Here is a 12,314-nt window from a genome sequence, read left to right as displayed (position 1 = left end):
AAATGAATTATATTCTTTAATCCTCTTAACAGGTGCAGTAGGGGTCTACATAGCGCGCTTGAACTTGTTTTAAGGCCAAATGGTACTCTCAAGTATTCATAAGAACCATATTCGGATGCTGAAAATGTAGTTTTATGGACATTCTTTTCGGCTATTTTCACCTGGTGGTAGCCTTGGGTCAGGTCAAAAGAATTAAAAATTTAGTTTTTGTTTGAAATTGAGTTAAGAATTTCCTCTATTCTCGGTAGATGGAATTTATCGCTACCTACTTGTTTGTTGAGGGCTCTATAATCTACTACGAGTCTAAGATCTCCATTCTTTTTTGGTACTAGGATCACTGGTGCACTATACGGACTTATACTTGGGCGTATGATTTCATTTTTTTTCTAATTCCTAAATTTTATTTTTGAACCATTCTTTGTGCTTATATGGCACACGATATGGCTGTTTTGCTACGGGATTACCAGTCGTTAAAATTGAATGTTCATAAAATGGTATCAGCCCGATGTCATCTTTAGATGTAGAGAATACATCCTTAAAATTCCATAATAATTCGCATAATTTTTTCTTAAGTTCCAAGTCCGTAATATGATCCATATTAAATTTGTTTAAAAATTGCGATTTAGTTAAAGTATATTTGTTATTTGAAGTTTTAATACCGTTAACTAGGTTTCTTTTAGAATTTTCCCATCCATTTAAATCATTCCGTTAAAACCTGGATTTGAACTAAACACGTCCCTTTTTTAATTGTAATTGTATCATTTTCATGGTTATTGGTTACCCAAATAAAACCTTCTCCTTTGTCATAGGATATAATCTGTTCCTCGCATAGCAGATTTTCGGGTATTTCAGATGGGGTCGCCAACCATATTTCTGATTTGCTAATCACTGGTTTGATCAACTATGATATTTGAATTTTCCCCATCGCTTTGGGAGGGACTCTGGTTTTCCTTATCATAAACCCGAAATATTTCTCTTCATTTTCACTGTTTATTAGATTTATACTGATACAGTGATGCGCCATCGGAGCATCTTGCAGCGTCAAGGTGGGTTTTACTATGTTTTTCCATAATTCCACTATTTTCTTAATTTCGCTTGACCTGTACTGTCGCATATCTCCTATTTTTGTTTTCGCAGATTCAATACTTTTATTATTTAAATTTACTTCATTTCTGCAATGTCTTTCAGGGTAACTGAACAAATTTCCAATTATGCCATGTCTTTGCGAGACATGAGGTTCAAAATACTGCGACATTATACCACCAGAAATTCTGTTTACTGTTATGTTGTCTTCGTAACCTCTGTTACGACTTCTTAGCGTAGAAATTTCTTCCCCTACCTTAGCTGGGTAGACAAGCCTCTCATTTGCTACGTCTAATAGTATTCTATTAGACCTTAGAAAATTTGCGCCTATAATAGCCTCATATGGAAAGTTATCGCATATTAAAAAATTTTTCATAAATGTCCTATTGTCTCTTTTTACGCTTAGGCAAATTGAACCTTTTGCGTCTAATTTATGGCCTGTCACACTGCTTAAATTGGGATTATTAGGGTTCCTCTGTCGCCTAATATGCAGAGGCAACATATTAAATATGCATGAGCTTATAATGTTTACTGTAGCTCCGCTGTCAACTAAAGCCTTAAAGTAAATGTTTTCTACACAAAAATCATTAAATATTGGTAACTTGTTATTAATATCACTACAAGACGGCACCAACATTGTTTTGGACCTATTAAATATTCCGGGCACCCTCTGGGTTTTATTTATATTTCTGAGGGGCCTGAAATGCTTCCCTGAGGATATATTTCATGTGTCGGTGCCTGTAATAGATGTTCAGACATATGAGTTTCCGTAGGCATATTTAATTGATTTACGTCTGTCTGTCTTCGCCATGTATTATTATGGTAACGTGGATGTCTCGTGTCAGTGCCGCTTGCTGGCGCTGACTGCCAATTCCGTTGGCTTGCAAAATTTTCATTTCTCATCGGCAAATTTTCATGATTTATATATGGCATTCCCGCATTTTGGCCTTGGTGAGTATTTGGGTTTTCAAACTGGTAATTAATTTGTATGTTGGGGGGAGGGTTATACAAATTTGGTGGGTACGTGTTTTAAGGTTCTGATTGGTGCAATCCCCCCTGGCTATAGCCTATTGTACGACCGGTGCTAAAATTTGTTCTTCCGAACAAATGGTTGCCGTAATTTTGCGTATTACCGACAGCAATTCTTGGCATGCGATTGGGGACACAGTGGCACTCTCTCGCGATATGGCCAACACGATTACAATTATAGCACCTTATTATTGTAGGGTTATTTTCGTAATTGGATTGTTTGATAGGCTGAAAGCGTACTGTTTTCTGCCTAGCGGGTTCTTGCGTTTTATTTCTTTGTGGCACTGGGGAGTTATCCCTTGAAAAGAAATTGGGGGATGCCTGATCGCCCTTGAAGATTAGGCTCGCGTTTGAATCGCCTAGGCTATTTTTTTGCTTTACTATGATTAGCAACCATCGTATCAACTTCGATCAATCGCTCTACCTCCTGAACTGCAAGATCCAACGTCTGAACATTTTTGGATATTACCACTCTATATAGTTTTGGGGGTAGCCCTTGCAAAAAGGTATTTAGTATGACTTTTTCATACAGTTGCCCCGAACAACTTCCGTATTTTGCCTCTACAGAAATGCGTATATTATCAAGGTATTCTCTTATGTTATGTGAAAAGTCAAAGCTCACTGTTCCGTGTTTTAATTTATTTATGGAACTGGTTTCTATAAATCTCTCTTTGAATGCTTTTAACAAGTTATCAACTGTATTTATTGGCAAGTTGGCGTTATTGCCTTTGGTAAGTTCAATCTGTTTTAGGAAGGTTAAGTCTTGGCCTTTTAATCGTAGTAGGAGCATGTCTTTTAACGCTCCAACGTCGGTTTGTTTTAGTAGTTCAAACTGGGTCAGTTGGATATTAAATTCGTCAATATCTGATTGACCATTGTACTCTGGTATAGATTTTGCTATCTCTATATTTTTCGCAACTAACTTCTGCACTATTAATAAGTTATTAAATTCGTCCATTTTTTTTTGAATCAATTGAAAATAAATTTATTTTTACTTAACCTATTTTGGGGGAGGCTATTATCTCCTATGAGATATAAGGGGTTTCCTGTCGTAGCCTAGCGGTTATAGGCCTAATCACTTTACTTATATGTCTGTATATGTCTTATATGTCTCTATAATAATTAAATTCGAATTACAAATTTTATAGCGTAATTAGTTCGCAATTTTTCCTCCAATTTCCGACTGTGCCATTTGTAGCAATAAAAATTTTCTTTGTAGCAATAAAAAGCTTTCTGGCCGTCCTGATAGCGGTAATGAAGATTGATCGCGTCAAGTCTAAAATTATACCTTAAATTGTGAACTTACACTTTAAAGGTACTCCGATAGTGCCGCTTATAGCGCTAAAGATTGTATCAACTAGGCTAGCGCCGCCCTCAATTAATGGGAGAAAATTGAATATGTAGACATATAAATGTGGCCTCTTTTTTTCTCGAGCTATCTGGAGATACGATTCCCTGGGAGCGTTTACTTTGGAGACATGTTAACTAATTACCTACTGATAGACGACATGCAAAAACATAAAAATGAAATATACACAGATAAAAAGGCAAAAGATCTATTAAACTTACATATTTAGGGGAACAGGAATAGGTCACTTCAAATGACAATAAAGGTGACAAGGATGGAAGAATTAATAATTTTGTCTGAGTGGTTTTGACTCTGATTTTTTAATAATCTTAAAACGCAGTTCTACCCCACTATCAAACATAGCTCTTCAGTCCTGCGCTGTAAGAACTGGCTCACCATTAGCCCAAGTGGACCAAGGATTTGTACCCTTCGTCCAATGGATTGTTTTAATTATTTCTGCTGATTCAAACGTTCACACGGCTCTTATAGTTTAAACTTCCTTAGAAATATTGTGCGTGGCACCTTTTTTATTACCACTATCTTAGCGAAATCTAAAGCTTGATTAGCGCCGTTCTGAGACTGACTGTAATTTTTTCTCTTTGCTGATTAAAGACTTTTCATTTTTGAAACTCGATTTAGCTTAATTGGAGGAAGTCGGAATTATCTGGTATTTTAAATACATCGCATTTTACTCATGGTACAGTTTGACATGTCGCATTTTTAAATTTCGTAAAGCCTAATTGCTGTGCTAATGGACAAAATCAGTCATTACGTTAGTTTAGCTATATTTTCATTTTAAGTGTGAGAATTTTCAATCAAATTTCCGACAAGGAGAAAAAATTACCTAACTTAAAGAAAAACATGAAATTTGCAAGGTCCCAATGTTTATCTTTTGTCGATTATAGGTAAATGATAGGTATAAGCATGATATCACATTTTTCTTGAGTTTCAGACATAAACCGCACATAGAAGGAATCCCCTATATTGTTTGTCCAAGGAAATCGCCCCTCCCCAATCCGAGTAAGCTTCCGTTTTATATACGTACATCTTTGTTTATAAGTTGAAATTTATGACAGCTCATCTATTTATTCATGTATTACTTATTTTTCCCAGTGAGTTTTTCGTTAAGATTCATAAAAGAAATGTGAATATTGATACAGGATAATCCTGGAACTATGTGATTTCAAATCAGGCTATAAAAATCCAAACTACAAATAAACAGTAAAAAGGGGAAACAAATGCAATCTCTTGACAGCAAAAGCGCGAAGGTTGAAGACTCGAGCTTCCGACTATAGAGAGTCAAACAAGCGGAGGGAGACGACTTCAGGCAGCATTTGCGAGGGCTGACGGTGCTCGGCTTTGGCGAGGGCAATAAGCCCAAGCTGCCAAGCTCAGCCGAGGATTGAAGGCTAGAGCGATCGGCATCCCTCTTTCCGAAGGGGAATTCTTCGTCATGTTATGCTGGGTAGTCAGATCAGAGACATGCAGTTTTTCTCTTGAACCTTGAAATGATTTTTTTGAATTATTGCTATTCTTATAATTATTTTCTTTTCCCCCCCATGGAATCATTGCTAACTCTCTTAAGAATAATGACTAAGAAATAAAGTGGTATCAGTATCCCAAAGGACACAAACAATCGCACTAACACTGTAAGGCACGTGCAGCAAGACGCTCTTTAACGGTTATTTAGCATCTTGAAAAATGCTCACTCAGCACGAAGTGTCGCCAGTTACCCAGCCATTGACACGAACCCTAGCTGCAGTCGACTGCGCCAGGCTATTGCATTTTAGCTCTGATTATCTGTCTAGACAGAGGACCATTTTTTTTCTCAAAATGTTTTTCAGAGTTTGAATTGTTTGACGGTAGAGTCTTTTGACCACTGAAGTTCCACTGTATCCAAAATCAACTGCGTATTTGTTGGTTCACTGTTTTGTGTGCACACTGAAAAATAAGCCAAACTAATCAAGCTAGGATATTTATGCGGGATAATTTTTGAAATTATGGGAATGGACATAGGCTATATAAACCCGGAAAAATAACCTAAGAAAGAGAGATAAAAAGCATAGCCCAAAACTGGAAACGTGACATCATTACATCAAGTGTATGAGGGTCGAGCATCTGAGCTCTATTCAATTTTAAGGGGTCAGTGGCCCCAATTGGTGATGGAAATCCCGAAAAAGGTCTTTTTGGCAGAAAAGGGGCATCGACTCTATGTCTAAATCGAGCGCGCAAAGCTTTACTTGTTGGTTTTTCCCACAGTAAACTTCGAAACTATTAGAACTAGATACATTATTCAGTTTTTAAAATATTACTTTTAAACTGCAAGGAAAAATTATTTAAATAAAATCCACTTGACTACCTGATACTTTACCTTAACTATTCTTGGGGCATATCATAATTCATGTTTCTTAGTAGTTCGTAATTTCAATTCAATTCCAATTTATTATTTGAATAAAAACACAACACAAACATCAATAACAATAAAGATCCTAGAAGAGAACTTGTTAAGGACCAAAAAAAAGAAAACATTAAAGTGACACTGAAAAAAAAAGATAGAAAAATAAAACATGGGTAATTAAAACAAATTGGTTAAAAGTTGAAAGATTAAATTATATTATCAAGTTTGTTTACATTGTTGCACAGCGTGCAGAAACTTGTGGCTAGCTCAGCACTGGAGGGTATTTTGTTCCATTGGATAATAGATATGTAAATGGAAGTTTGCTGGGCCGCACTAGAAACGCATTTAGGAAACTATAAAGGCTCTAATGGATGAACGGAGACAGTGAGCTTCCGAATTATTAATATTATAATAGGTTAGTAGTTGAGGAGGAAGATTATTGTGGAAAGCAGAATAAGCAAGCGATAAGTTTAGTTTTTGTAAGATTTGATCTAGTGGAGCTATGCCAAAATCTGAGTACAAATCACGGGTTGGATATAGACGGGGAAGACAAAAAACTGCATTAATGCCACGGTTTTGTGCAAATTTGAGTTTTTTAGCGAAGAACTGTTTTTTATTTTCCCAAACTGATCTGCAATAAGAAAGGCAAGGAAAAATAAAGGAATAATAGAGGGTAACTAGGATGCCAGGAGGAAGAAAATAATTTATACGGTTAATCATAACTACTTGTCTCAAAATTATCACCGTGGTATAAGAAATTTGATTAGAGAATAACAAACACAAGTCAATAAATACAACGAGAAAAATGGTAGCTTACACTTGCAGGATGATGTCAAGGGAGAACTTGAGACCACGAACAGGTTGGATTACCTGTTTGTGATAGAGGGTCCTGGATAATACTACTTGACTTTTTTTGCTATTAATGGTCATGTTATTCGTAAGGGCACCACGCCTGGACTCTGTTCAGAAGGACTTGGGCAGAGGTTATTGCCGATGGTAAATTGGTGCCAGTGATGAAGAAGTTGCTGTCATCAGCAAATAGTACAGGTTACACTGAAGGGCCCAGGTCCATAACAAGATCATTGATACATAGGAGAAATAAAATTGGGCCTAGAACGGAGCCTTACGGGACACCCCTCCGAACAGGTAAGGGCTGAGTCCCTGAGAGGATACTCCACCTAAGCTCACACTCTGTACCCTTCCAGATAGATAATAATCAAACCAAGAGAGGGAAACGCCACGAATACCATAACTATTAAATTTACTTATTAAAATACTATGATCGACCGTGTCAAAGGCCTTAGAGAGATCCAAAAATAAGCCCAATACAGTTTTTTTAAGGTTGAGTTGTGAGCGTATGAACTGTTTGGCGTCAATTAGGGCATGAGAAGTTGAAAATTTCGCCCAAAAGCCATATTGGTGAGGAGAAATCAAGGAAACGGAGTGCTGACTGCCAAACAGAAAGGGAGACAGACGTCTGAAGATAATTCTCTCGAGCACTTTGGATATAACGGGAAGAGCTGAGATTGGACGATAATTACCTTTCTCAGTTGGATCATCCTTTTTAAGAACTGGAATAACAACGGCTGACTTTAGTAAATCGGGGAAAACTCCGTTGATTAAAGATAGGTTGGCAATGTGCTTGATGGGCTCGTAAACAAAAGAAGATATGGTCTTTATGAGCTTATTACTTAATCCAAGACAGTCAGGTGTAAAACTAATAGGGAGAGAACCGATAATTTGAAGTACCTCATTGCTATCAGTTGGGCAGAAAAACCTGGATCTAGAATTGAAGCAAGGGAGTATAGCCTGTAAGGAGGAGCGGGAGTCAGTAATAGGAATATTAGAAAAATAATTATTAAATGCGTCAGGTGCATGTAAAGGGTCAATTAATCTGCTATTTGTGTCTTTAAGGCGAATAGGTATAGACTTGGATTTTCTATTGTTTTGAGAGTATATCATTAATGGTGGATCAAATCTTTTTCAGGTTTCCTTTGCAATTGAGAATTTTTGTATAATAACAATTTTTCTTCGCTTCGCGGTGTAAAGGGGCATATAGGTGTGTAGGGGCATATAGGGATAGTTTTCCGGTTAGGTTTAGGAAAAGTTGAATGGATAATCTCACTTAGTCGTTGCGCAAAACCATTTGTGGCAGAATTTACCTCTTGACAATTTAAAACATCAGACCAGTCAGTGGTTTTTAGGCAATCGATAAAATGGGTTATATTTGCAGAGCTGTAATTTCTAGTAGGTGTTGGTTTATTAATTCTAGAGCGTAGAGGTAGGGGTTGCGAAGTTAGTGACAAGTAAATAGGAAAATGGTCTGACAGATCCGAAAATATTATATTAGAGGACAGGTCATATTCCAGGGAAGTAGATACAAAAATATTATCAATTAATGCTGAAGTTGATCTCACAGGATCAACTCTACCGGGAAAAAAAAAAAATTGTGGGTAGAAGACCACTCGCGGTTACTGATTCAAAAAAGGTGTCAAATTCAACATTTTTACCAACATTGAATAGGTTACAATTAAAGTCCCCTAGAACTATTGCCTTTTTATGGGGTAGACTAATAAAATTAGAGAAATCATCGAACAGGTTACAAAAACATGAGGTCGGAAAAGGAGGAGGTTTATAAAACAAGTAGAGCATATAGGAGTTTTGGCCGATAACTATGTTAACAATTATTGAATAAATACATCTGAGATTTATTTGTGCAGAGAAAATAGATTCGCTCTCTGACAGCCTGGTAAAATTTATATTCGAATGGATGTAAAGTGAGATGCCCCCAGAACACTTAGTCAATCTCCTGGGCATATGGATTATTTGGTAACCAGGGGGTAAAAAATCACTAGTGTCATCATTATCGGAAAGCCATGTCTCTGTTAATCCTATTACGTCAAAAGGGCAGACACCATTGAATGAAATTAAATCTTTAAACTTGAGCCACTTCTCCCGGATGCTTCTGATGTTGAAACAAAGAACATTAAGGGAATAATTGATCGAGACTATCAAGGTATTTACAATTAGCATGAGTTAAGGTATCATCGGGGCTGCTTATAGGGTTGGCATACTGGTTACTTTCTATATCGAAATAATTAAAAGCAATGTTATTAGAAAGGGATAAATTAGTTAAAACGAAAAATCACACATTAATTAGTCGTCAGGTATTCTTGTTGGGTATCTTATCGCTTGGTTTTGCTTTGAACATCATCCTCGCCCGAAGAGACTTCGTGAGGGGTCGTCAATTTCTGTTTTACTGTGTTGGTCGGCTTTTTTTTTTTTTTTTTTTTTTTTTTTTGTTTGGGTTGGGGCTTCTGCCATCGTTTCAGGTGCAGAGGATTCTTTCGAATTTCTGGGGGACTTGGTAACAGTTGGGATCGTAGGATATGTTGAGTTAGAATGGCATTCCATGCCTTCTTTGAAGGATAAAAGTGGGACCGGAGCTTTTTGTAAGGTTTCCTCTCCTAGGAGCGTAGTAATGGCCTTTTTTTAAGGATATTTTTCAGTTCAACCGGTTCACTGCCAACCTCGATAAGATGGGAAACTGCGAGATAAATAGCTAACCTTTGCCATTCTTGATTATAATGATAATTAACTTGGGGATGTGATAAAACTAGAAGTTGGGAAGAGGAAGGCTGTGATTTGGCGTTAAGTAGAGGAAATTGAGTGGAACATTGGGTAAATGAGAAGCCTTTATCTATTGGGAGTGGGACCTGTTTCCTCTGGTTTTTTGAAACTTCAGTTTGGCTATTGAAGGGTCGACTTGGAGTTGGTTGTTTAGGGATTGTAGTGGCTACGACGGAGTAGAGCAAGTTCAATCTCACAGAGGTTCGGAGGATCTCGGCTCTCTTGTCATTGGCCGGACAAAGTTGCTTCTCAAGTGCCGTGTGCCCCTTATTTTTACAATTTTTACAGCAAGCGTTTGTTTTAATGCAATTTTCTTTAACATGGTTAGGTTTTCTACATTTTTGACTTGATTGGAGTGACTGTTTACGTCTATTTTTACTATGAACATGGGCTAAGCAAATCGTGTATTGTAGAGGCTTTGTTTTATAGCACTTAAGAGGACCATACAAAAAAAAACTTCTCTTTTCAACTGGTTTTTGCATGCAATGAGCACAGAGCGACCGGGTATAAGATTACCATCATTTTCAAGCTGAGTCTTGTGGCTGTTGTTGGTTGGACGGGATGAGCTGAAGAATCCATTAGTTCAGCTGTAGATTCTTCTATTTGTATACTGGTGGCAACAACATAAACCATGTATCTGTACGACGTTTCTACTTCTTTTGAAGTGACAAAGATTCTTAAACCCTCAACGATTAGTTCCCTGTATTTTGAAAGGGCTGACTCCGCGGCCTAGTGAAAGGTAAAATATAGAACTATCAAACCGTCATTTAGTAAGACTACTTCCCAAGTTGAGTTAGCTAGTAGAAATATAGGCTTTCTAGTATCCATTAACTGATCTCTAGTAAAGGGTTGACCATTGGTTTTCTTGATGGTCACAATGTACTAGTATGGCTGATCTAAAGAGCTAGGTAGTGTATCAATTGGTGGGAAATCATCAGGGAGTGATATAATCTGAGGTTGGGGTTCTTTAGGGGGTGATCTAATTGCATCATTTTTATTTTTTTGCCAAGGGTTTCACCAGTACTTTTAGCTTGAAGGATGTTTAGGGCTAATATCCCCTTAATATGTGTGGTTGATTTAGACATAGGAGTCGGGGGGGGGGGGTTATATTTAAGTTTCTTTTTGAGGGCAGGAAAGGTGAGACATCAATGTCTTTTTCAGGAGGTTCCTTTTTGTCAAACATGAGCTATTTGGAACTAAATATCTCACCTCTGATTTCTTTCACTGTTCTGAACTATAATACAAATCCTATTATCAAATTAACAAGAACCGAGGTCACTAATATCACTTAGGAAAGTCCAGGGACATGTACGGTCAGTAAATGTTCAAGTTACACACGGAGAATTTCGACTGGCAAATACCAAGAGTGAAAACGCCAATTAGATGTTAACACAGCGGAAGCAAGTTCAGAACTCGAAGAATCATTGAATGATTGACATTTAGCAGATTTTGTACATACTGTATGCTTCATAAATTAATACTTATCCGTCGAGACAAAAATATGCAAAACTGCTTAGCGGCGCCAACCTAGCAGTGACTGCTTAAAAGATGGTAATTTAAGCCATTTACTTTTTAAGTACTCTCATTTTCACTTTCTTTACTTTTGACACTCTCCTTATCTGTCATCTTACAGCCTTTAAGTTCACTCTCCCCTTCACTGCAACTTGACACTCCTTGCTTCTCAGTACAGTTCTACACACTAGATATCTCATGGGCAATACTTTACAGAGTTTATTTGCAGATAAAATGCTGGTTTACCACGGTTACCATTAACTCATCTTTCTAGTACAGCTGGAATTGCCTTCTCAAATCTACTTTCTTTTTTAGTTTCAAATTGAACCCAAAGGAGTTGACCGTCCCATTAAATTGCAGCTACCTATTATGTTGGCAACTTACCCCTTAAGAGGTGCTGATGGAACTTTACGGAGGAAAAGAGGTGCACAATATCCAGCAACCCTCCCCATTTTTCGACCATGGGTAGAAGAAAAAACTATTGAGTGACTGTCTTAGTTTAAATACGCTGCTCATAATACGAGAATTGGCAGCCACAGGCTTTCTTATAAGTTTAAAGAAGCTAAGATGTTTGTCTTACGTCAGTGGTAGAGGAACATCCTTCTAGAAAATGTATAAAACCAGTGAATACACATAAAGAAAAACGAGTCGATGTGAACAGATCCCAGTGCATTTATAGCCATATGATGTGCGAAAGTTATTTTTTCTCCATTTACATTGTTCAGTTTGTTAATATAACGTGCATTTAACATTTAGTATTCTTATAACTTTTATACTGTTGCTTTTCTTGAAATTAGGCATATTATAATAATATATTTTTAAACTTATAAGAAGATGTTGCTGTTTTGTATTTGAAAATACCTCATTCCGCAAAATAATTCTCATCGAAATGACTTTTTTTTTCTCCATTCCTTTTCTTACTGTTGTTACAAGAATCTAAAGAAATTTGTATTTCTATCAAATATATACATATATACATATATATATATATATATATATATATATATATATATATATATATATATATATATATATATATATATATATATATATATATATATATATATATATATATATATATATATATATATATATATATATATATATATATATATATATAAATATATATATATATATATATATACATATATATATATATATATATATATATATATATATATATATATATATATATATATATAAATATATATATATATATATATATATATATATATATATATATATATATATATATATATATATATATATATATATATATATATATATATATATATATATATATATATATATATA

General features: G+C 35.9%; 1 protein-coding gene across 2 annotated transcripts in view; it reads left to right on the top strand.

Annotated features, from left to right (window-relative positions):
• The window catches only part of Vdup1 (arrestin family protein Vdup1), a 217,409-nt gene extending 205,506 nt beyond the window's left edge, over positions 1-11,903 (top strand). The window contains exon 5 of one of the 2 annotated variants that reach the window (XM_089094027.1): positions 11,316-11,903. In XM_089094027.1, the coding sequence (XP_088950153.1) occupies positions 11,316-11,489 (174 nt within the window). In that variant the 3' untranslated portion in view covers positions 11,490-11,903. The remainder of the gene's footprint in view (positions 1-11,315) is intronic. The other variant, XM_089094026.1, reaches the window with a different exon arrangement.
• The last annotated feature ends 411 nt before the right edge of the window (positions 11,904-12,314 follow it).

Source organism: Artemia sp. Qi Xiang Cuo, chromosome 9 (genome assembly GCF_049724085.1).
Source record: "Artemia sp. Qi Xiang Cuo chromosome 9, ASM4972408v1, whole genome shotgun sequence".
Classification (NCBI taxonomy): domain Eukaryota; kingdom Metazoa; phylum Arthropoda; class Branchiopoda; order Anostraca; family Artemiidae; genus Artemia; species Artemia sp. Qi Xiang Cuo.
This window is presented reverse-complemented; position numbering and strand designations above follow the sequence as displayed.